Source organism: Amblyomma maculatum, chromosome 1 (assembly GCF_055883805.1).
Source record: "Amblyomma maculatum isolate TAMU_Amacu chromosome 1, ASM5588380v1, whole genome shotgun sequence".
NCBI classification, from domain to species: Eukaryota; Metazoa; Arthropoda; class Arachnida; order Ixodida; family Ixodidae; genus Amblyomma; species Amblyomma maculatum.
The window spans coordinates 40,339,516-40,365,642 of NC_139344.1; the positions used below are offsets into that span (position 1 = coordinate 40,339,516).

Sequence of the window (26,127 nt, forward strand, 5' to 3'; positions counted from 1 at the left end):
TTATGACTATGCCTCAGCATCATGCAGGCAGGTATTTTTGTTCATATCACTTTAAGGCAGCCTACTTTTTTCTCTTTCAATAAAGTACAGTTACTTTTATTCTTTATACTTCTTTGATTTGCTAAAAAATGTGTTCAAAACTGAAAACCACACAACCAAAGATGCCGCTATACTTCTAGCAGTGCTGCTGTAAGCAAAAATGGTTGTTATTATCTGCGCTAGATGTCACCAGGCTTATTTAGTTTATTTACTCATTTCATTCTGTTTCAAGCTATTTTGGTAGTCTAATTTATAGCTTTAACAAAATCTATGCATTGTAGTTAATTACACATTCTGCAAGTGACTTAAGCGACGCAGCAGTCGTGTTCATAGAGCTGCATAGTGTTACTATACTAACTGTATGTCATGTCTACAGCGTCAGTGTTTGCAGACAGCTACCGCTGAGAAAGTGATACTGCCATATGCAAAACTTAAGTCTTAAGTGGTTCTGCTATGTTTTTTAGCTCCACAGCCAGGTATTTGTTAAATTGGCTATGGAGCTTTTCAATGAAGCAAGAAAAAATTTGTTGAAAATGTCAGTAGACTGTTCCTTTAAGCATTGCAATGAAAATATTATTCTACAAAATAAAGTTTACTGCTACTAGTACTACTACATGATTCCCCTTTTTTTACTTCTCCGTCATAGTGGTTCAGTTGTTGTGGTGCTCGACTGCTGTGTCCTAAGGTGGCGGATCGAACACCCACCACGGCAGCCGCTTTTCGATGGAGGCGAAAAGCAAGGCGCTTGTGTAATGTGCGATGTCAGTGCATGTTAAAGAACCCCAAAGGATCGAAATTTACGGAGTCCTCCACTACGGTGTCTCTCATTGCCTGAGTCGCTTTGGGACGCTAAACCCCATGAACCAACCAACCTTCTTTTACTATTCTGATGATGGGTAAAAACAAAATTTGCTTGCTGTATCTTTGTTTATTTTAATACTTGTGCTTTAAGAAAAATTGTTTTTGAGTTTGAACTGTGTGCACTAATATTTGAAATCATTTAGAGGTGTTTGTAACTGTTTGAAAATATTCAATTTACACCCAGCTTTTATTGTTGTTATTTACATTTCACCAAAAAATTTGTATTTTTTTGCACCTCTAGGGCTGCTACATAAAGCTTCCATTGCTCACACAGGTGAGCCTTGCTAGCTCTTGGCTCATATTGCTTCGTTACATGGCTACGGCTGCAACACTGCTGACAAGGAGCACCTATAAAAGTATAAAGAACATATGAAGAATGACAATGAGGGATTTAGTTCCCAATGAGTTCCATATGCCAATTAGAACACACACCACAAGACTCTGCACGAATGGCCGAATAGTCTATGGTGACTTGCGTCAGTGTCGTGTTTAATCCGCCTGGGGCACTGTGATGGAAAAGTTTTTTCTCCAGCATACCACGTGGACAGAAAATTTGTCAAGTTAACATTCTCTAGGGTTTTCTAAACATGAGAGCTAAGAACATTTCGTTCTACACACAAAAAAAGATGCAGTGCAAAAGCCTTGACACAGATGACACTGTCTCACGGCATGGTAATGTTGCTTTTGTTGTAGCTGTTGACTTCTTACAAAATGCTACACTCAGCAGCAGCGTTTGTTAGCAGTGAAAAAAGTGAAGAGAAGGCTGTGGAAGCAGGACATCCATAACTGTGCCTGGCTGCCTGGCACGTTGCTCTCCCTGCTATAATCTCATTCTGTTGCTAAAGCAGCTGGTGCTATCTAATGAAGTTTCTTGTTACTAGATATGCCTGGCAAATTAATTTGTTGTCATCAAGAAAACTGTTTTTTCTTGACTTTGAATATTGGTAATATATGTTATGGTTTAAGACGTAACTAACAACTGCAAGTCCATCATGAAGCTTGCAGTAAACAGCTGCAATATCAGTCCTTTGCGGGAGGATGTGACGCCATTATGCAGAAGTGGCGAGAAACACATTGGACGGCAGTGTAGCAGACGACACGAAAGCGCACCATGCGAAATGGCCATGCCAACACAGATAGAGAAAGCTCCCCACTGTTTTGCCTTCAGGGTGGAGAGTAGTCACACTGACTGCAGTATGGCGTTGACGCAGTATGGGGGAATGGTTCAGCGTTTTCACAATCCACTTGTAATGCACGCTGCAGCCGGTTTCTGCCCCCGGAACGGATGTGGTCGCAGTGGTGAAAAGTTCTCAATGCACAGAGAAGGGTCAGTCTGTTGTGAAAAGATCCACAACCTTTCTGCCTCTGCAGCGATTTCTGTGGAATCAACGACCTGGTGACACATGCGCATCTCCTACATATCGGATGCGCATGTCGGTCAGGAACCAACATCCAGAGCGCTCCATCCCGCTTGTGAACGAGCATCAGCCCTCCACGAGACTCATTTTTGCTGGGCGGTTTCCTTGCCATTGCAGACGGTTGGACGAAAATTATGACTTTCAAGCTCCCTAACAAAGTGCAGCTGATTGCGTACACTGAAGAAACAAACTCCGAAAGCTTTGTCAAGAACGAAGGCAAGCTTGTAAGGTAAAAAAAAAAAAGCACTGAGCATCCTGCAAGAGTGTCAAGTGCGTCATATGCTCCGAGCAAACACAGATACCACAGGTATGTATGCGTCTAAAGAAAATGTGCATGATGAAATGTACCTACTGGAGTTTGCACCAAGTTTTTAACCCACCAATGATAACCACAATGAGTATTTGTTCGATGCGGTTTGCTTCATGTGCGACGGGGCCTGATCGCAATGTATTTTGTCATTTGCTGTCTTTATGTGCAAAGAGGCTGGGTAGCGCAGATATCACAGGCGGTTATGTGCGCTAGATCGTAATATTTAGCATGTTTTATCGTGACTGCCGCCTGACTAACAAGAAAAAATAATGCGCGAGCCTCATGACCAGCTCAACCGCTCGGCTCGCGCACAGCACTGTATCAAAACAAACGGCGTATTATTATTTTTTTTCTTGTTAGTCAGGCGGCAGTAAGAATCAAACATGCTAAATATAACGGTCTATTGCACATAGCCACCTGTGATATCTGCGCTACCCGGCTCCTTCGCACATAAAGAAAACAAACGGAAATATATCACGATCTGGCTCCTTTGCACATAAAGTAAACATGCACCGAACAAATCCTCATTGCGGCTATCACTGCTGGTTTACAGGCTTGGTGCAAACTCCAATAGGTACTTTTCATCATGAACATTTCCTTTAGATGCATACATACCTGTAACGAAGTGTTTTTCGCATAATTGAGAGTACGCAGTCGGTTGCCAAGGTTGCTCATTCACATGTTGACGCTTGGTAGCCCTAATTCAAGCTTCACGTCGTTGTTGGTTGCAACTCGTCGAAGGGAACCTGAAAAACCGCGTCTTGCATCCCAGCTCGCCTTGAGAGTGGCAACCGTACACGGTACATGTGGTTGGCATCGTTTTGTCAAGCCTGTTACGGTCACCGTGCTGCCAGCCCCCATGCACTGGCGGCGACGAGAAACACCGTCCAGTGTGTTTCCATCAGTCGCCGCTAGGACTTCGTGCATGCGCAGAAAACTCGCTCAAAAGGCAGATTCCACTGCGTGGGGAAAGGAATGATGTTTGAACTGGGTAGCGTCTGCTTCAGTGCCAAAAATAGTTGTCACAGAATATAGGAGCATGTTGTTGCTGAAAATAGAGCTGTGGACGTTGATATGCTGCATGCCTCCATTGCCCTCTTATGCAGCTAATGCTTTAAGGGTTGAAAATTAATTGGAGCAAATGTGCCATGTGCAGCAAAACCAGTGCTGTTAACTCCTTTAGGCTTCAAGGTATTCAGATTTTTATGTCTTGAAAATAGTGTGCACTTTGTAAGTTTGTAGGTTCTTTTAAAATTTAGCTAGTTTATTATTGCGACAGTGAAAAGGCTTTTTTGGTCTTTGTTATTTTTAGTTGGAAAAGCATTTCATGGTATCAGCTTGCATTCATTTGAATTGAATGGAAGCCTTTACTTTTTCCACCATGCCTGATGTAGATAGGAAACCATGCTGATAAGCAACAGTTCAATTTTCGTGACCTCGAAGGGATTCTTTGAAGTGCACTCAAAGGCAGTAGCTAATCAGCCTCCCAAAGCAGATACTTGGCAGATTTTTTTTCAGGTTCACACTGCTATTAGGGGTTTCTGTTTAGAAGCGCTGAATTTCAAAATATGAATTTAGTATTGCTTTATGGACTTCCTTCGCTTCCAGCTGATGGTGTCTCAGCTTAGCTATTACGAACTAAAGCTGAAATTTAAGCAGACATGAAATGCATGGCAGTTGCATCAGCGCAACGGTTTGATGATACAGTTTTTAAATCAAAGCTCTGCTTTTTATGTGTTAATGTATCTGTGGCGTAATTCGCTCTTGCCTGCCGGATAGAAATAGGAGTAGAAAATGACAGACTGAAAATGAGTTAGGAACTGCTTTATCAGTGCAGAACACATTTAAGTAGAGCTAGTCTGACTTCAAGCATTTTTTTTTATACCTTTCTTGAACGTTCAGGCACGTGCAGTAGAGCAGCAGAGGTAGGCAGAATATGTTGAAGGTAAAGTGTGTGTACTTGTGGCTGTTCATGGCTTTGATGTACCAGCTACATTACCTGGAGCGGAAGTATATGTTGACGTCCCCCTGACCTTCTTTTCCCGTGTACAGCTTCCTCAACTACCTGGCTTCTTTTGTTATTGTTTAAGTCATGTACTTTAAGGATTTTTCCCATCTTTATCCCACTCTTCATCATTGGCTGAAACGATTGCACGCCTGTGGCATTGCTAGGCTTGAGCCAATAACAAAAGAAGGCAGGAAATGTTGTCGCTTCAGCCAGTGTTTAGAGTTAAATACAAGAATGAAATACATAGAATCATTCTATTATGCAGGCCTCGGTAGAGGCAGGGGAGCTGAGAGGTGGCTTGGGGACAAACTGTTCAAATACTTGTTCATTCTGACTACAACAGTTTGCACTTGCAGTGTGTAGGCACAAAAAGAAGACGTGGCTTGATGCAGCTGATTAAAATACTCCAGTTTCATCTTGCCTGGCTGTACAGTCTGGAAAAGAGATCTTCGCTAAGGAAGCTGCCTCCAGTACCCAGGAAAGGAAATTTTTTTGTTTTTATTAACTACAGGCTCAACATTTAGTCGAAAAATTGGGCATGCATAGGTCAGTAAATGCGCAGATTTTTTTTTTTTTCATTTTTTTTTTTTCAGACTGAGTCAAATCCAAAAGCTAAAAATAAGTCAAATTATAGTGTAATGGCAAGCACATGCATCTGCTTTTCTTTTGTTTCAGTTGAAATTATGCTTATAAGTGAAAGTTATCCTGCACTGTTTAGAAAATCTGTGTGAAAATTTTATGTCAAATCAGAAATGAGCCAGATCCACTCGTAAGAGCCTTCGTTGTCAACTTTGGCCTCATAGCTTGCACTGAGGTGTCAGTTGTGCCTTCTGCAGCTATAATTTATAATTAACTGCTTAGGATGCATATAACAGGCAGAAGATCAGAACCCATAAAATGACAATAATGAAGAGATTAGCCAGGGACTGGGAAATTTGTTCTTCTTATCTGGAGTTTGCCTTAAAGGAAATGCCCCTAAAATCAAAATGATATGTGTGCACGCTGCAATGTGTCTAAATATATGCTACACAAAAACAATCAATAAAATAGAGAGAGGATAATCGCAGATAAAGTATTTATTGCACTGCGCATGAAGTGAGCTGAAGACTGAGGCCATGAAACCAGCTCATGGTATTTTACTTGAAAATGGGGTTGGTCTAGTTTTCTTCTTTTCATCGTCTCTCATCTTTCTCAATGTATCCCAAATTGGCTGCTTTTTTGTGTGCATGTTTGTTTGTTTTTTCGGATTTTTGCTGTCCGCCCTGTTCTGAGCACTTCAAAGGTGTAAAGTGTAGCCCTTTCTCTCTCTCTTATCACACTTCATCTGCAGCCAACTGCAGACGTCATCTGCAGCACTTTGTCTATGGCCACGTGTCTTTCTTACCACACTTCATCTGCAGCTGTTAGCCGCTCCACGAGTAGGCACCCCATGCGCCTTTCCATATGCTGCCAGCAATACACATAGCGCTAATATCTGGCCATCTGCACCACAGTAATGCACCTGTCGCAACACCGTGTCAGTTGAAAATGTGGTCCTGGAGCTTTTATGCCACAGGTCAATGACAGGCTGCACTTTGCGCATATTTGCCTTTTAGTCTGTGGGAAGCAGCACGTGGCACGGGACACGCATGCGATGGCGCAGTCCGACCGTGTCGGCACATATGCGATGGTACCCTGCCTTTTCCAAACTGGCAAAAGAGCTTCCCCTCAAGGAAGTGTGCTTCTGCAAGACAGCTTTACAGTGTGCAATAGCCGTCTTATAGGCGTACGCTTTCTTACACAAAAGCATATTGCATTATATTTCTTTCCTTGACAGTGCCGCATGCAGACATCCCATGAGTGTCATTAGGCAAGGTGCACCTTGTTTCACTGTCACTACAACTGGAGGATGCATGAAACAGGTCATCTTAAAAGGCTTGTAGTCTGGTATGTTTGTGTGCAAAGGCTAAGTGGGCTACGTGTCATTGTAAACGCTGCGTTTTGGGCAGCATTTCTTGACACTTTGTTAGCGGGTGTTGTGAGGGTGTGTGGAAAGGACGGTCCTCCCCATGGGCGTGTGCAGTGCAGGGGCTGGTGGGGGCAGCCACCCCCCCTAATCCTCTTTAAGAGTGCAGGGTTATGGCCATGGAGGTTACTTTACTACACTGGCAGCCAAGAGCTCATGCTGTTACGTTCAAAGCTACCTTTACCTCCGGAAAGCCGTTGTGAGAAGCGCTTCGTTGAGTAATTTTCAATTCTGTATCGACGGCGAAGCTTGTTTTGTTTATTAAGCACATATTATTTTGTATGTGTTGCTATTCCACCACATCAAAATCAAAATAAATGTTTTATATAACCATTCCTCATCTTTGCGCTGTGTTTTGGCTGTAGGGGCCTTGAAGGGGGGGGGGGGGCTAAAGTGAAACTTTGCTCCCTCTAATGCAGAACCCTGTGCATGCCTATGGTCCTGCTAGCAATGCTGCTCAGGTTGCTGCTGTTCTGTTCAGTTCACAAGTTGTCTTGCTTCGTTTTTCCAGTTTCCTGCCTTGCCGTTAATCACCTGCTGATGTCGCTGCTCCAACAAGGACATATCCACCTCATCATGCTTCATGACATCATTTCCTTTTTCACGTGAGCAGTAAGTCAAGCAGTGATATTAGACTTTTTTTTTCTTACCAGTAGCAATCACTTATCACATAATTGCAAACAAGGTATTTTGTAGTTGAGAATGTGGTGTGGCTATGGGGGGAGAGGAGGGGGTACAGTTCGGCGAAATAAGAATTGCCGACCAGTGAAGAAAGCATTTTTTTTTACTAATAGACGACTCTTATTTCATCTAAGGTATTATGTACTACATGATTCTATTTTTTTATTTATGGTGGCTCATTTGATAAGGCACACGACTGCCAAAAGTGGGTTGAATCTCAGTCACGGCAGTCGTGTTTCAGTGAAGGCAAGACACAAGGTACCCGTGTACGATGGTATGCCAGTGGTGCACATTAAGGTACACCAGATGATCTAAATTATTCCAAAGCCCTCCTTGATGCCACCCTTCATAGCCTGTGTTGCTTTTGGATAGCAGATCCCACTGAGGCTTCAAATGTGTGATTATAATTGAGGTTGTAACCTTAGTTATTACTACAGATTTGAACCCTCAGTTTGCACTAGCAGTATCATTTTACTCCTTAGTGCTGGAACATATATGTTATATAGTATATTTTGTGATGAAAACTTCTATTTTCTGGTGGTTTGTGCTCAGACCACTGCTAAACTGTTTGCTAGTACAGGACAGTGTAAAGCCAAATTTGAAGCTGTTGAGCTTCACGTGGATATGAAGATGAAGCAGAATAGCATATTAAAGCCAAGCAAACCAAGTACTTTTAGCTTATCTCATTGCTTTGCAAGTTGTGTTGAAGAGATAGGATTTGCAGTAGAAAGTATAGACAGATGGCTTGGACTCTGCTTGAGTTTTTATCCAAAACAAAGAGCGCATAAAAATGCATTGCACCAAATGTTCTATACCACATCCTTACAGGAAAATTTCTTCATGCCAATATTCTCTCTGCTTTTTGTGTATTTCTTAGCCCAGGGTGCCAGTAATGCTGCGAGGCACGCACTGTGCTTGCTGTGGCATGTGTATGCCAAGCTGCTTGCTTCCGGGTTGCAGGGCCCCATGAATACTCCTGAAACCTCTTGTTCAGGTGAGCAGTGATCCTCTGCAGTTAGGGTCTCGGAAGTCATGAAAATATATAAAGTATGAACTGCTGGGTGCGGGAAGTATAGAATGCTCATTAAAGATGACACATCATTTTGTAACCCATAGTTACAAATCTCATTCAGTTGCACTACACTTGTATTGTATTGGGTTTTATGGTACATAAGCAGCTAAGGCTATCATACACACAGTTACGCTTGCATAGTAGAGCTAGTCTCTAATAGGCTTTAACGATAAGCTGCTTTGCACTTTTTTGTTTATTAAAGTTCGTAGTGATTGGACTGCTTGTAGTACAGTCTCAGTCAAATGTTTAGAGCCCAGCAGGTTTGCTTGTAAGCTGTGTAGTGAGGCTCCTCTAGCATTCGTGAGAGTGCTACCCACTGGAGAGGGTAGGACCATAAATCTTGCATTCAGAAATTTTTAAGCAATGAAAATTCATTGCAAGCCACATCATGTGGGCCAGAAGCAAACCTCCTGGGCTCTAAACGTTTGACAAGGACTGTACATACATTGAAGTCTCCATTTCTATGAACAATTGATATGGGGACATAAAAAGTGAACTCTGTCTTGTTGGTTGAACAGGGCAGGAGCATTCAGACGGTTTCGCGTAGGCACACTTACCTTAAGAACTCACATATAATACAAGGTTTTTTCCTGATTTTACCATATAAGATTTTTGCCTCGTATTATATATGGATTTGAACAAATTTTAGCCTAAATTTGCAGTTCCGGCCTTGTTGTTAATCAGTGTTATTAGCATTGGGCTTCCAGCTAGAGGAGGCGCTATCTAGTGGTGGCGTCGGCCAACTGTTTTGATGGTTTCGGTTTCACCACGCTGACTCCACGATCCTTGTGACCACAATGCCCGTGACGCTCAGGCAACCTGAAGGCGGTCATTCGCACTCGCATGATGTAGTGGTAGTGAAAGGATCACTCGGCACGTTGCATGGGTCTCTCACAGACCTCTCCAGCCATGATGGCCACTTCTTACAGCCGAATGACAGACGCTTGACCAGCATTTCCCAGGAGTGCCTGCGAGGTGTGGGATACCGAACGTGTTTGGAGGTACTGAAGAGAAAAAAATGTCTTTAGCAAGGAGTTCTCAGCAAATTGGTACAGTGAACAGCGACGATCGCGGAAACTCCGAGTTCGAGAACACTTCCTGGGCACATGTACCATGCGCCTGCGTTGCGGTGCTAGAGGCGAAGAGGTACAAGCGCGACGCATGCTTGTGGAATCTGGGGACCATGTGGCTTCTGCATTTCCTGGGCAAACATGGGCTGCTCTTCTTATGATGCGTGAAATTCTTCGATCAATTGTATCGGCGCGAGAATGGGAGCAAACTAGCACTGGCATATGACGGTTTGTGGCACTATTCAGCGCCTGGTGCGGGGTGACATTGGACACGAAAGCACGGAGCGCAACCACAAAATGTAGTGCAAATAAATACTTTTACTGATCTTTCCCCGCTCGCATTATACGTGAATGAAAACTTTTTTTCCTGTTTTTGCTATCCCAAAATTACACCTCATATTATACGCAGGTTCGTAGTATATGTGGGTTTTTATAGCAATTGAAATACCATCTTTGTTTCATAGCCCTTATTTTGTACCATTCTCCACATAGAGGCTTCATTTTCAGTGCAATCTTGTTGAAAAGTGAAGCCTTGCTGGGGTCCTCATCATTTTGCGTGATATAGCATACTGTTTTTCATTTACCACACTGTCCATTTTGAAAGAGGCTGGAGGGTTTGCTGGCCAAAACTTCTACAGCAGTGCCCCTTTTTGGTACGTTTGAGCCTTTCTTGGGGGTACTTCTCTCTAACATCTAACAGAGGGTACCTCCTTTGTCATAAGGTGATGCAAAGATTCGTTCATGTCTGTTTTCTCCTAGTCCTGCAAATTTTCAGACAAAGGAATGTTGTGGTGCATTCAGCTAAACTTAACGGCTTTTCATTGGCCAGTTTTTCTCCTCATGAGCTCTTCTTGTAGCCTGTTTACACTGCACAACGATGCTGAGCAGACAAACCCACCACTGCGTTCCTCATGCATTGCTAGTTTGGCTAAATCTGAACCCTTACTATTGGTTGGTATGTGCACTAATCCAAGCTTTTACAATGCTGTCATGTTGCAGACAGCCTACTGCAGTGATGGTTAATCTACTGCACAACGGTATCCCTTCAGTAGGGCCATCCAGTGACTTGGGTGAATTCTTAATGTAGTTCAGCTATAGATACAGAAAGGGCTGCAGGAATAACCACACACAAGCAGGAGCTATTTTGTAAAGTTAATTCAACATACAGTAGCTTGAAGTGACAAAAATATTTGTCTTAAAAAAAAAGATATACCACATATGAGCATACTTTTGGAGGGAAGCTGAGCACCAGGGCCGGCCTTACCTCATTCGGCGCCCTGTGCCATCTTCTGCCAAGAAGCCCTCTTCTCCTTGGCTTTGGCTGTCAAACTCATATTTTCTTTATATTTACCTTTTCACGATTCATCTTTTTTTTGGAGGGGGGACACCTGATATTAAAACAAAATTGTTTTGACAGTTTATTAACGTGATTTGTGTATTTCAATGGCTGAAGCCTGAAGAAAGACCGAAGGCCACGAATTAATAGCGCCAGCCAGAAGTCGTCGTCATAATTTCGCCCTAGGTTATACCTAGGTCCTAGTGGTCGACAGGCCGCTAAAATTACAAGCGGCTGATACGGTTTTAAAAAATGCGCACAAAGAGGCTTATCAGTGAAAAATAAGTTTATTTGCATTTCCAGACAACTTCAGTTATTCTTCAAGAAGGTTACGTACACAAACAAAGCACAAATATTGGCTGGCTGATTGTTTTAAATCTTTATGAGAAACCAATCTTTAAATGCAGATTTTTCTTTTTTTTTTCTCCTTTAAAACTCACTCCACACCTGTACATTTAGCATTTTGGCCATCCTTTTGTTTGACAAATCGTCTTGGTGCTTAAGAGGAAATATATGCAGCCATGGGTTGTCATAAGAAATATTAGTGCAGGACGATGTGTGAGCACATATATAATAGAGATGGGTCTTATTCATAAACTGTTCGCAAACTCTTACCGTAAATATGCCACCAGTCATCTACAGTGTTGTGAATTTATCCAGGAAGATGAATTGAAACTCACCTAAGGCAGTGTTTCTACAGAAACTGCGGTATTGTGTTCTATGTGCTGGCTTAAAAAGTTCAGAAAACTATGTTTATTCCTCCAAACGTAGTCAATAGTATGGTAAGCTAGATCTTTTCGAAATGGTTGCACTTGTATGAAGTGACTTCTTTGCAAGATTAAATTTTTAATGCACTCAGATAATCATTAATAGATATTTTAATTTTATACAAAGTGTCCACATTTAAAAGACGGTATATTTGCATTTGGTGCATACGTTCTACTTTTGAAACAGGAGGAAGCACTTTTGCATCTGTCACACTCATTTTCAGTTTGCAGAATAAATTTACGTCTTATGAGATAGCATATGCAGCTCATTCTGTTGCCCCTGTAGGTGGCGATTGGAAAAAATAGGGGGGGAAATAGGGAAATAAGCCGTGCTATTGCATATGCCCATAATGTGAAGCTTAAGAGTCCTTTTAGTTTTTTTACAGAAACATTACACATTTACACAACAAGGAAATATAACTTTAAATATTTCACAGGAGTTCAGCTTTTAAATGGAGCGAGTATTCGTATTACATGTCTGGCTTTTCATTAAACTTTTAAGCAATTAGTGAAGAAAGGTAATTACATTCCTTTAAGCTTTATTCATCCTTTTACCGAGAAAGTTTCTTATCCAGAAACTTTTTAGTAAAAGGCTGAATAATGCCTTTTACTGGGAAGTTTCTGGATAAGACCTTCATCCTGTGAATCGTCTCCCGAGAATCTCCATCTCCTCTCTCAGTGGCCATAAATTGCTGATGCGGCTGTCAGATATGAGCAGCCATAATCCCTAATATAATTTATTGTTTATATTATTACAGCTTTAACTGCTTATGCTCAAATTAAGAAAAAGCAGAACTCACCTCAACAGCAGTAATGAAAGAGGTCAATTAGTTTGTTAGGTGGTATGAGCTGACTCCCAACTCAATTCCAGCTAGAATCTGGTGATTCCATTTGACCACCAATTAACATGGTCCAGGTGGTAGGCACCTGGTACCAGCTGATGCCATTTAAGTACCAGTGGGGACCAAAAGAAACCAACTGAAAGGAGTTGAGAACCAGCTGAAACTGTCTACCTGTTTTTTCATTTATGATCTCTGTGGGTGTGTATACAAAGTATTACAATTTGACTGGCGAATTCGTAAGCTGGCTTTGGGATTAAGCATACGATTTTATAGACGAAGGAAGACAAAACACCGGGCCCCCTCTGAGTGCTTTTAATTTCCAGCTGTCCCCACACTATCGATGTGCCAACATGGCGCTCAATCTGTACCGTGCACCCTTCTTTCAACACTTCTTCTTCCTCCTTCTTCTGATTGTAGATTCCCGCGCGAATCTGGAACATGCTCCGTGCCCTGAGTTGAGACGTAGATCGAAGATCACCAACAGTGCGGAACAAGATGGATCCGTAGGGGCGTGGCAGCACAGATTCGAATCACATACTGTAGCCCACCTTCTGTCAAATTCTTTTGAGCATTCTTCTGTTATACGCTCTGCAACAGACTGCAATGATTCGTCCACAGAGTGACCACAGTACACAACCCAACATCAATCCCTTGGTTCGTGTAGGACTCAAGTATGTTACTATGCCATTACTTGGTAGTTTTCCTGCAGTCTGTGGCATCCCTTATGATGACAACCTGCGACTGACCAATGGCATCAAAGATGCCGTTATAGAGTTGTACATCAGAAGTTGCTGGCACTCGTCGAGCATCTACTTCAGTTTCGTGTCATGGTCCGCATGGTGTTTGCAACTGTTCAAGATATTATCGCTTATCTGCTTGAGCGTGATCATAGCCATGGGTCCTCATCAATGTTGCATGATGTACACGGGGTCTGGTTCTTTTGGGCGAGGACCGGAGCTCCACCTCTCCAGTTATCAGCTGTGACACCACTTGCTCTGCTTTCAGGTGACTTGGTATGCTGACGGGAAAGGGTTCGCTCAGCTGCTTGGATGACATCACTCGTTCGAGCCCTGCTCCCCGGCACGAAAGTCCTCTTGTGGCTTCGTCCCACTTCACTGTAAACATAATCGCAGTTGATCTTGGTCATCTGCATAAACTGGTGAGTTCAACGCTGAAAGGTCACAGTTCCATCTCGAAGTTCTAAATGCATAGCCTTGACGTCACCACTCTGATACAACTCACACACAGTACAACCACACACTCCACCTCAAAGTTATTAGCACAATGCCACTCATGTGTTCAAAAGAAAAACACAACGCGGAGTCATTCTTGCTGTCTAAAACCAGTTCATATCCCTCAAGAGCACTTTCGCACGAGCGTTTCAAAACCCATTGAAGGATAACCAATGAGATGACCTATTGCTACACAACTCCCTCAGTTCTGTGTAAGAGTCTCTAAACTTGAACACTATTACTATTAGTTCATGCTCTGTACCGATTCGCACCTTGTCCATCCGTGCGTACTGAGCCTAAATTCCGGCACATGTTAAACACTCTTCTTCAGAAATATAAAAATCTCTTCTAAGGACTCTCTAGCGTTGACTGTCTCTACATAATAAGGCCGTCAAGGAAAGTGCACAGTCAACGTGGCCAACAAATCGGTGCGTCCACCAGGATCAAATACTTGCACCTCCCACGTGAGAAATTCATCACCTGCGGCACAAGCCATTTGTGCGGAAGAAGCGTCCCGATCACACCGTGCACTCTCTGATTGCAAGCCCTTGCAAGTTGTTAGTGCAGTCCGAGAGCACAATGCCGCAGGTAGCACAAACTTCACATCGACGAGTATCCTCCTGCGTGGCGCAGTCAACTTGAACAGCTTAGTTGTTGCTACCCATTGGTCGGGCCTATTCTCATGCACATACGTGCTGGGATCACGGAATGTTTCCTCGTGCGCCTTCAACTGTGCCGGTATTTTTTGGTTCTCTTTGGGGCGATAGACAAAACCCCTGTCCACGCCATCATTAATGCAAACCTGCCCCACTGTTTCCGTGCCAGTGGGCTTTGAGTATTCGTACTGGGCTTTCACAACTATCAAATCACCCGTTTCTTCATGCGCACGAGATTCATCACGAGCAACTTCCATGCCATCTTGCGCAGCGTCAACCTCAATCGCCCTGACGTCCTGAATATCAACTCCTACGCTAGCGGGGCTCACCTGCATACTGGGACCTAGATATTACTCTTTGCTTTCTGCCACAGCTGTGTACACGTCAGGCTCCTCACCGCTAGAAATCTCTGCAGTGTTCGCTGGGACCTGCACTTCTTTTGTAACGCTCTGAATATCATCCGGATTCACGCCGTCCGACTTTAGCTGCACCTCTGACTCGCTGCATAGTGCTTCGCTGGCATCTTTTCCTTCGGGAGGAAGCGAGTGACAATGTTCCTGCTCTGGCACTATTCCTGTCATTTCTTGTTCAGCTGCTGTCTTCATAAAACGATGGCTGTCGACAGCAGGAGTAGACGCCTGAAGGCTCTCGAGGTGGTGGCAGAGGAGCGTCATCATTCGTGTGGCAGTTTCTTCATACTCTTGTACAGCTGTTATGTCTTCTGCACAGATGTGACTGACTGTAAAATCCTGGATCTTCTCATTTAATACACGTTAGTCATTGTAAGTTTTTAGTCTGGTGTGAATAAGCTTTAGCGCAAGAATATCTCCTGTTCGCTTGCCTCATAGAAGAGCCAGGTCAGAAAAGCTCGTTGAATGATGCGCTTCCTTTGGATGTGGTCCATGGTGTATCCATGAAGCCCTCTTCTCACTCTCTGGTGGGGTTCATTGGTGGAGCTCCTGGTATCTTCCTAGAGGGTCGTTGGACTCCCTGGTGGAACCTCCAGGAAAGATTGATGAGCTCACATTACGCTCCCAGGTTTCGGCAGCAAAATTATATAGACGAAAGAGGACAGAACACCAGGCTGCCTCTGAGTTCTTTTAATCCTCAGCTGACCCTACACTATCGATGTGCCAACATGGCGCTCAACCTGTACCGTGCGCCCTTCGTCCAACACCTCTTTTTTCTCTTTCTTCTGATTGCAGATTCTTGCGCGAGTCTGCAACAGATTTGACGAACAGCCTTTGAATCTTATTAGACATTGCAAAGCACAAGCTCAAATTTTAATCATGGGAATTCAGGAAGAAGATGATTTGACTAGGTATTTTTCCGACCAAACATCCACTTCCTTTCTTTTCCACCTCCTTGGAGGGGGAAGGGGGTTGGCTGAGAACGGAGGCCCAGTTTATTTGCATCCTTTGAACCCTGGATAATCTGGCCCTGGTGGTGGCTTCTAGCAGGTTCCTTGGCGTGCGGAGCACCTTTCTACTTTGTTCTTTACGCCTGCAGTCATCCTCGGCCAGTGTACTGTTTTCCTGGCTCTCTTGAGGCTACTGTTTATGCCGACATGTTCTGCACGTACTTGCCTAAGGATCTTGTTCTTCCACAGTTTCGGAATCTCGAACTGATCACCTCTGAACAGCATTCCTTTATACACGGATAGTTCATTTCTAAATGAAGAGTACAGCTTTACTACTTCTGCTGAGGCCTTGACATTGTTTTTCCACCCTTATATGACCCTTCTGATTACTTCTTTTAATTCGTTATCCATTTCAGTGTCTTTCTTTGATGCTTTCCAGGTCTTGGGAGCCATTGGGACAATCGTCATGACCTGAAGATCTTTCGTGCATTCTTCAGCTGTCTCTTTGATGCTACAGTCTTGGCCTAAAAATTCCTCTATAATTAATTCTCGACCTCTCTTATATAAACGATTGTAGCTGCATACTGCTGCACATTTAGCAGTAGCCTTTTCAGTCTTGGACGTTTCTTACTTCGTGGTTTTTTGGTGATGATCTTAATCAGTTTGTGGTCAATGTCTAAAGTCACTGGTCTGCCATATATATATACTAGTACCGGTGAAATTTCTGCATCCATATTCGATTGCCAATACTTCTTTTCCAATTTGCAGATGCTTCCCCTGTGTATCATTCATTACGGCTGAGCCATAAGCAATTGGTTTTTCTTCTTGCAGTTGAAACTGGCATCAACTGAAAGTGTCACAACCCCATTGACGTTGTAGTATGCCAGTGTTAGTGCACAGTGTTAGTGCTCTTTCTTGGGGCCTTATTGATTTCACTCAGTGCCTTTGCCTGCTCATGTGTCCAAAGCTATTCAGCATCCTTGGTTAGGAGTTTTCTTAGGGGGCGCTGTCTTCTCTGATAAGTTTGGCACAAATGTCTACAGACACTAGATAATGCCTAGCAGCATCTGCGGCTCATTTTTGTTGCTGGGCTTCCCAAGCTATTCGATTGCAGCTACTTTCTCTTGGTCAACCTTGATTCTTCAGCAGTTATTTTATGCCCTAGAAACATGATCTCTGGTTTGTCGAAAATACATTTGTCTTTGGGCTTAAAACCTGCTTCGTGCAATGTGTCTGTGACCTCTTCAGTGTATTGCAGAAGTTGTTCACTGGTTTCTGCATACCCGAGAATGTCATGCATTGAGTTGACAATATTTGGTATGCCTTCGAGGATTCTTGTGATTACTTTTTTGAACAGCTCAGGTGCTGTGGCAATTCCAAATGATGCTCTTTTGGAGCAGTACCTGCCCCATGTTGTACTAAAGGCTAGATACTTTTTTGTGCGCTCTGTTACTTTGAGCTGCCAGAATCCTTTAAGTCCAGCAGGATTAACCACTTGCCTTCTTAGGCTTGTGCAACGATTTCTTCCAAAGTCTTTATGAGGATAGTTTCTTTTTAGTAGCACTTTGTTCGGATCAACTGGATCAATGCAAATCTGCAGCTTTCTTTGCTGTTTTATCACAACCATTTCTCTGCACTGTAGATTGACTCTGTAATCCTTTCGATGATTCCTTTCTGTTCCATGGTTGTCAGCTTTTTCTTGGCTTCTTCGATGAGGGCTTATGGAGCCCTTCTTGGGGGTTTGTTTTTTTTATCTATTGCTGGCTTCTTCTCTGCTGTCCACATCATACTCCAAATCTCTGATGCATTTTATGCCTTAGAAGATATCTTCTTTTGAACATTCTTGGACTGCAGGAGCTCTCTCCACCATGTTGAGTAACTTGCAGGTGGCATTACAGTCGAGCCCGCTTATAACGAACCTGAGCGTCACGCGGCGTCCGTTCGTTATATCCCGAAGTTCGTAGTAACTGGACCACAAACTAAAAAAGAGAAAAAAAAAAAAGTTGGCGGTCAAAACACGAAATTTATTTCTTAGCAAAAAAGTCTGTGATGCTCGTCTGTTTCTGCAGTGCAAATGCGATGAGGGCGGTCTCCAGTTTATTTAAAGCACTAGCGTGCTCTTCGCCGAGTCCCTTGGAATAGACAAGTTGTCTGAGGCCCTCTGTATAGCCCATTGCTACAGATGTGCTTACGGGTGCTGGCTCAGACGTTTCATCTTCATCTGATTCTTCCGCGTCGCTCTCGGCCCGCACTTCAGAAACGATGCCTTCGTCCGTGCACGGTTCCGCAATATCCGCGTCTTCATCCGCAGAAATAAAATCCTGCCAACCAATGCCAGGGCCTCCCATGTCGGAGTCGACGACGCACTGCCACAAATCGCCGCCGGAATCATCATCATCGGAGGCATCAGGCCCGAAGTCCGGTACTGTGTCGACGAAGCCGGCCTTACGGAAACAGTTTCGCACGCAAGCGGTCGTCACCTCCGCCCAGGCCGCCTTCACCATCTCAAGGGCTGAATACAATGAAACTCGGAGCGGGAAGTTAGCGGCCGGACGGTCAACGGCGATGAGCAAGCGCTGCACAATGCGGCGCCTATACAATGCCTTAAAGGAGCGTATTATGCCCAAATCAAGAGGCTGCACTTTAGAAGTGGTATTGGGCGGCAGGAAAAGTACAGTCACTGCTGTCAGAGACGTTTGCACGTGGTGCGCTGAGCAATTGTCGAGCAACAGCAGCATGTGCCTGCTTTGCCTCTGCATGTCGCGGTAAAACTCGCCCAGCCACTCTGCGAATAAAGCCCGTGTCATCCAGGACTTAGTATTGTGCCTGTAGCGCACGGGTACATGGTTCCGAAAGCAACGTGGCTTCTTGGATTTTCCGATTACAAACGGCATGCGCTGGTCGCTGCCATTCATATTAGTGCACAGAAGAACTGTAACGCGCACTTTACTGTGTTTACCGCCAGCGCATGACTCCCCTTTCATGGAGTGCGTCTTGTCTGGAAGCATCTGATAAAATAATGCAGTTTCATCTGCGTTATACACATCCTGCTCCGCGTAGCTTGCAATAATGGCTCGGTTTGTTGCAAGCCAATTGGCAACGTCCTGGTCACTTACCGAACGCGCCTCACCGACAATCGATTTAAAAACAATCCCATGCCGCACTTTGAACCGATGTAGCCAGCCATTGCCTGGGCAGAAGTCGGGAAAATCTAGTAGGAATGGAAGTCTTTGGCTTTGCCCAGCATCATTGGTCCACTTATCGGAATGTTGCGAGCCCATGCGTCGACAAACCACTTCAGCAGCGCATCCTCTACGTCCGCATAGGTGGCCTTCTGCAGGCGCTTTCTGTCCGCTGTGTTGGCGTCAAAGCTGGCGATCTTTTCCTTATTCTTCAGAATTGTCGAGATGGTTGATTTCGACACGTTGTACTTCTTCACCAGCTCGTAATTTTTAGCACCTTGAGACAGTTCCGTCACAATTGCTCGCTTCATTGCCATGTCCAGCGCTTTTCGTTTCATGACCGCTGGAGGCAGGCAATTCCCGTCCGCCATCCCGAATTATACGACTCAGGCCCGACAGACGAAGCGCTCGCACCACACACACGAAAATGACAACAAAGCGCCGCAACTGACGGAGCACGTGCGCACGTGCGACAATCACGCGAGGCAAGTGAGGAAGTGCCTAAGGAATGGGACTAGGGTCTCTAGAAATATTGCTAGTCTGTCGTCCGCCGGCCGCGGCGGGGGCTGCCGCTGAATGATCGCCGCGGTGCCGCTGCGGTGAACCGGAGTGCGCCACTGCTGACGGAGCAGACGACACGCGCGCCCGTGCGCTTCGAAATGCATTTGCTGCATGCTCATTGTCAGGTGCCTTGTACATGCGATGCCGCTCTTTAGTCTTTGATTTCAGGTTAGTCGTAATATTGAATTCGCAGCCGAGTTGTTGGCATAACCACGGATGCGACTTTTTTTTTTAGTGAGCGAAGTTTTGCGCGCATGCCCCTGAGCCGACGTAGAAACGAAGCTGCTTTTTATACCCTGTTATCCTGCTGAAGCTACCGCCGTGCTGTGTTGTAATGAAGACTTCTGAGGATTTTGTGCAAACAATTGCGCTTGCATGGAGAACTATATTAGACGCACATTCTAGGCTCCAAGGACCATGTGTGCGAGCAACAGAGCGCTGTCGCCGGCGTATTCATTCATGCTATAGTTTCATCTTAACTTCTTCGGACATTTAGCTAAGTTATAACACGTATGTAGAACTAGAAACTTTCGGATGCATGCACAATTAAAGCACGAAAGATGGGAACCCGAGCCCTTCAAATCGCACCGCGCTTCAGGCAAACTGCTGATAGGCATTCTTTGGTACTTAGGAAGCCTAGTAGCCACTCATCAGAATATGCCATCACTTTTGTTGACTTCCGTTTTGCAACCTCTAAAACATATTTTAACAGCCAGCTGTTAGTTGAGAGGAAGGGCACTAACACTTCTTTCAAATTCTGTCCTTGAAGGTGTTCATTTTCATTTTTCATTTCACTGAGAGTGTTTACCAGCTTTGCCACCTTGTCCTTCGTACGACAAACTGCTCGAGACATAGAAGTCTGTTTCTTAATTTTTTCTTCTTTTTGACAGGGTGTTCTGAGTTAACTCTCGCAAGTATTTGCAGGCTATATGCATGTTGCATCAGAAATAATGGTACAGTTCGTCGCAAATTAAGCAACGCCCATTGTAGGTGGGAAAGGTCGTGGTAATAGGCTTCAATCCGCTGCCAGGACACAAGCTGAGTTTCACAATGTCCTGAATAAGATTAATTATCCCTTCTGTCGACTTTACAGCTATCTTCTTGACTGTTTCCTCGAATGCACACAGCAGCATTCATGGCAGCTTCACCACTGCGATGGAACAGAACTCGCCGATGGCAATTGCCTCCGGAGATTCATCCTCGCTTGAGTGGCACTATGCGAATGTTCATTGTTCAACATCAGAAAGATCGACATTTGTCCCCAGTGGCGGTGGCATGCAGCTTTCTGCATTCCTGGAACAGGCTCACGTCACACGATCCACCACCGCTGTATTCTTCAACTGGCTCCACTGATGCTTCAGGATCAGTGCACTTTTTTTCGTTCTCTGCAGGTCTCCCTGCTGGCTGTTTTTGCTCGTACAAGTTGCGCTCCTTTCTCTTGAGAGGCAGGGGTTTCAACAAGTATTTTGGAGTGTCAGGAAACAGCGTTGAGATGGCATCCTTCGTGAGTTGCGTAACATCCCGTGGAATCTCAATTACCTTTACCTGTCTTAAAACTTCGCTCAATAAAGCAGGGTTTGAAGTGTCGCTCACAAACGTCGACACTAGCTTATTCGTGTTACAGTAATGTGAGGGCAACCCCGATCCGGATCATCCGATATTTATATATACCGATATTTATATCAACGTCCAGGATTTCCTGTCTGCAACTCACAAAATAATGAGGAAGATATTCACCACTTGTGGGTTTGCCCGCCACTGAAGCCGACAATATCGGCACCTGACGGCAGTGGGCCTTTCACCGAGCAACCCATCTTCGTACATTGCTTGCAAGCAATAAGGGCCTTATCATCGTTCTCTCTTGAATTTTAGTAGAACACTGCCAGTCTATTTTCTTTCATTTATTACGCCTTTTAATTTTCGTTTTGCATATTCCTTTATGCCCTAGCTGAGACAATAAACAATGTTATTGCCTTTGCCGCCGCGCTTGATGTTGCGCTCCCACTCTTGCCTCTTCCCTGCGTCTTTCGGTGTCCTGAAGAGAGAACATTTCACCTTGCACGAGCGCTACCCGGTCTTGCATCCGGGCAAGAAACACGTGCTATCACGCTTACCCCGTTTTCTGGACATGACGCGATCACATATCCATAAAAAAGGCACACTTGCACACATGCTAGCTAATTTGCGCGCATTCCGGCTCGCGAGCGAAAAAAAGTGCACGGGGTGCACGAGCCTTGTCACGGCACCAACGGATCAGTGCGGCGGAGATTCGCAGTACGGCACAACCGCCACAGCACCACGTACACAATGCGACCACGCTCCGAATGCGTACAGCGCCCCCTGCGCTTTCATCCGGGAAGCGGCCAACCGGTTCCATAGGGAACCCCGCTCGGACGGCAGACTAGCAAATACTTCTAGGGACTCTAATGGAACGGAACGGAACAGACACACAGCGGGGCATGGTATGCAGCGGGGAGACCAATGAGAGGCATCCCTGAGCGTCAGTGCTGCCACCTGTTGGCTCCTACCGTAGTTGCTTTCAACCGCCCATGGCCTCCGAGATTACCTCCGCAAATCTCGGAGGCCATGAACCGTCACCGCCGTACTGCTGCGCATTCAGTCCGCCCGTGCAAACAGTACAACCGCTAGCGTATGGAGAGGCCTGCCTCCTGGCGCCCCGCGCCCCTGGCACGGCCGCTCAATGTAACAGCCAGGAAACGAAACGACGAAACTTCGAAGACTATGCCGGCGGCCGGCGCCGTGGAGACAGGCGAAGACGAGGGAATGGCGAGAGGAGAGGGGAGCGGAGTTGCGAGGAGGGGCGGCAGCGTGGCCTTGGAGGCCACACCACGCGCCGACACTCGTAGGCAGCGCGCTTCGGCGAGCAAAGGGTAGCTCACTTGCGAGGAGGATTGCGAAAACAGACCAAAAGGGATGGGAGCCCATCGTTATCTCGTATCGGGGCGCCGGGTTTACGCCGTCCGTTTGCTGTAACTGATCGGCAGCACTCATGGACGTTCGTTATACGTGCGATCTTGTGCCATTGAAGTAATGTATATTTTGGCGGTCGCTCCGGTCTCGTTCGTTATAAGCGAAAGTTTGTCTTAAGTGGGGCCGTTATAAGTGGGCTCGACTGTACTAATAATTTCAGCTTTGCAGGTTGACATCTTACTGCATAGGTTTCTCTGACTTCACCTTCTTCTGAGAGATGAATATATTTGCAGTCCCATTTTTCGCACTTTCTTCAGGAGTAATATGCTGCGCTGTGCACCTGTGGCCAGCTTCATGGTGACCATGTCACCAATGCTGATCTGAGTTTCTTTTTTTGCCCTACTGTCTTGCTTTCTTTCATCTTCAGTTCTGATACATACAGTTCTGAATCTTCTTGACCCCCAACAGAGTGCACTTCGTGCTGCGCTTTTATCTTTTCATGTTCCTCTTTTGACATTTATGGCACTGCTTGCCATAAACTAGGTCATTCTCTAGGCTTGCGGCAACCGCTGCAGAATTTGCACATGCTCTGTAGTCATTCTTATTTGTCTGTGGCATTTTCAGCTTTGTGACGGTGCTCCTTGTGCTCACAGTTTTGCTTTTGACTGAGTCAAACTGCATCGACCATTGTGATGTCCTTGCCTGCATTTTCTTTCAGCTGCATCAATGCTTGCTCACTTACCTTGCACAAGTTGATGGCTTTCTGAAGATTGATGTTGGAATCACTTAGCAGCCTTATCACTCAGCAGCTTTTCTCACATATTGTTTTTCATTAGTATGCCGATTATGGTGCAGTCTCTTATCAGCTCGTCGGTAAGTCTCCGAACTGCCTGCAGCTTCACTGCCATCAGATCTTGGCAAAGGGCTTGCTTTCCTTTTGCTTCATTTGGCTGAACTTGTAACATTCATAGGCGTGGTTTATTTTTGAAATGAAGTGCTCTTTTCACTTTTTTCTTCACAACGTTGAGGTTTTTCTTGCCACCCTCGCTCAGCAAGACTGTTTGAAGTGCTACTTGTGCATCCGCGGTCCAGTGACAGTCATGAAATTTGCCACTTGTGTTTCTGGTGGCTTCTTTGGGAGTTGCATCGCTGCGGCATACGACTCATAGCTTTGTAGGCAGCCCTCCCACGCACTTGGCAATAGTGATAAAATTTTGAGTGGTTTCAGAGCTTTCAATCCACTGTCTGCCATGGTTCCAAAATTTGTGCTGGCCTACTTCACGCTTTTTGCCTTTCCTGTTCCTTCTTTGCTTATTTCTTGTTATTTCGCCCTTCATTCTTTCTTCAGTTTGTAAGATTGCACTCCTGACACTATCTAACAAAGGTCAATTTATTCTGAGATACTGAGACTACATAATGGAGTACTGGCATAACCAGAGATCGCCATCGTCTCTCGGCTAAGCTTGGCTGGCTTGGCTATGGTCGACTGTGGCTACCTTGACAAAAGTTATTATGCTAAAATTGCTTTTCAGGAAGAGGACAGTTCCAGATAAAAGCATGCGCTGCTTTATGCATGAAGCAAGCTGAAGGCTGAAAGCAAAATAAGCTGCCCCGCCGGGGTGGCACAGTGGTTATGACGCTCGACTACTGTTCCCAAGGATGCAGGATCGAATCCCAGCCTCGGCGGCAGCTTTTCGATAGAGGCAAAAAGGAAGACGCCCGTGTGCTGTGTGATGTCAGTGCAAGTTAAAGAACCCCAGGTGGTCGAAATTTCCGGAGTCCTCCACTACAGCGTTTCTCATAGCCTGAGTTGCTTTCGGACGTTAAACCCCACAAAACCAACAAAACCAACCGCAAAACAAGCTCCTTTCAAGTTATTTTGCTTAAAAATTGCTTGGTCTAGTTTTCTTTTATTTTTAATTGTCTATTTTTCTTGCTGTATTTCACAGCAGCTGCCATTTTGTGCGCATTTTTTTTACTGATTTTACTCATTTTTACATTTATTGTTGGAGCAAACATTCATCATAATGGAAGTACCTGTAGAAAGTCCGTTTCAAGCGGGTCCTTTGGGAAATCAACCCAATGGTCTCACATTTTTCATTTTATTTGAGAATGTGTGAGAATCGAGTTTGTCTTATTGAGCGTAAACTGTAAGGTGAACAAAATATCTTCAGGTCTGTATTTGAAAGGCTTCCCATTTCGCACTGAAATTGATATGAGCATGTGGAGCAGTTTGAAACAGCCTATCTCTGCACACATAGCAAGACTTCTTAAGTGATTTTCTGCTCGCTGCAGCTCGTTTGCGTACAAGTTTGTTTGGTTGTTTCAGTAGTTGCAGAGTATGCATGAGCCATGCTGGGACTGGGACACTTTGCTATCATGATCATAGAATTTGTCATACTTGGTGCATAGTGTCCTTTGAAGTAACGATGCCCTCTCTCTGTGTGATTGGCTGGGGGATATGTCAAGAAATACAAAGAACCCTCATTGCTCGAAGTGTCATAACTGTAAACATCGATCAAGCTGAAAGTTGTTTCATTTCATTTAGTATGCACGATGTATTTCTCACAGCTGACCTTTTGATGCCTGTGTACACAGCGAGTGCTGTGGGCCCAGGTTTTAAAGAACCACTCATTGTTAATGGCTAGCTCAGTGATTTCAGGCAGAAGCACTGTAGCAGCGAACCAATTTCCCCTGTCACACGACATGGTTACATGACATGGTCAAGATGGCTGGGGCTGCCAAGCTGGGCATTGTCTTTGAGATGGAAGGTTGAAAGTGAAATCCAGCCTTCCAGGCCCCTTGGATCCAGAGTACGACAAGGCTGTGTTTTGGTCATGCAGCCACATCCGTACGGCTTGATTAAAGCGGGGATTTATATCTATATCAGGTGGCCTTTTATATAATGTGGTATCCTAAGACTGTATGATAATGAATAGGTGTGGAATAATAGAGGCACTAATGAAAAGATTACTGATTAAGTAAGTAGCAGGTGCAGGTACACAAACGAGGGTCGGCAAGAGGAGCAGATGAATGGGAGCCATTATGCTGTCATCATCATCAGCATTTTCTTGGAGGTGGAGCTTAAGTTACTCCCCTAGTTTATTCAAAGTACGCCATAATTTAATTACTATTGTTTTCTTCTTTTACTTGAAGTACGACAAAGTCGACAATTTCGCAAGAAAGACAGACGATTATGCATCATTAGTATGTAAACAGGCTCTGAAATGCTGCATACATGTTTTTGGGATCTGAAATGCTGCATGCCATTTACATGTTTTTGGGATCTTTCCAAAGGAGGGTGCTAGCACATAGGATGGTTATGCACTCCTTGCATGAGGTTATCTGTGCTATATTAAAACCCAATTTATCTGACACATATTTAATTTGTCTTTAAAGGAGTGCCAATTTCACATCGCTAGCAATGAGGTTTTTACAGAAACTGCATAATTAAGAATCTGGGAAAATGAAAATTTTTTCTGTGCAGCCATGGCATGCTCCTCAGCAGAGCCTAAAGATTTAAACTTTTCTTTGGACAATATGTTGTGCCTGAAGAGATTAGCTTTCTGTCACTGCAGTTTTCATGCTGCAGGTGTTTTTTCTTTCCTTTTTCACGCCATTCATCTGTCAACCCTTTACATCGCTTGCATGGTTACATTAAATTATTGAAAAAGCAGCGCATCACTATCAGTGCTGTAATGGTCCAGCTGTAAAGGAGGCCTTTCCTCCCGCTCTGTGTAGGTCAGGCTTGACTGCAAAAAAATGTTGCTGCAGAGTCTCATGTCCATCTCAGTGG

The 26,127-nt window shown here is 44.6% G+C and overlaps 1 protein-coding gene and 1 pseudogene across 1 annotated transcript in view; one reads left to right on the forward strand and one right to left on the reverse strand.

Moving 5' to 3' along the window:
- Positions 1-26,127, forward strand: part of LOC146202171 (negative elongation factor B-like) — a 52,614-nt gene that overhangs the window by 7,163 nt on the left and 19,324 nt on the right. Inside the window, exons 5-8 of the mRNA XM_084587984.1 lie at positions 4,993-6,562; positions 7,153-7,253; positions 8,200-8,316; positions 13,415-13,568. Coding sequence (XP_084444110.1) covers positions 4,993-5,036 — 44 coding nt within the window. The 3' untranslated portion in view covers positions 5,037-6,562; positions 7,153-7,253; positions 8,200-8,316; positions 13,415-13,568. The remainder of the gene's footprint in view (positions 1-4,992; positions 6,563-7,152; positions 7,254-8,199; positions 8,317-13,414; positions 13,569-26,127) is intronic.
- On the reverse strand, positions 23,002-23,583 carry LOC146202172 (uncharacterized; annotated as a pseudogene).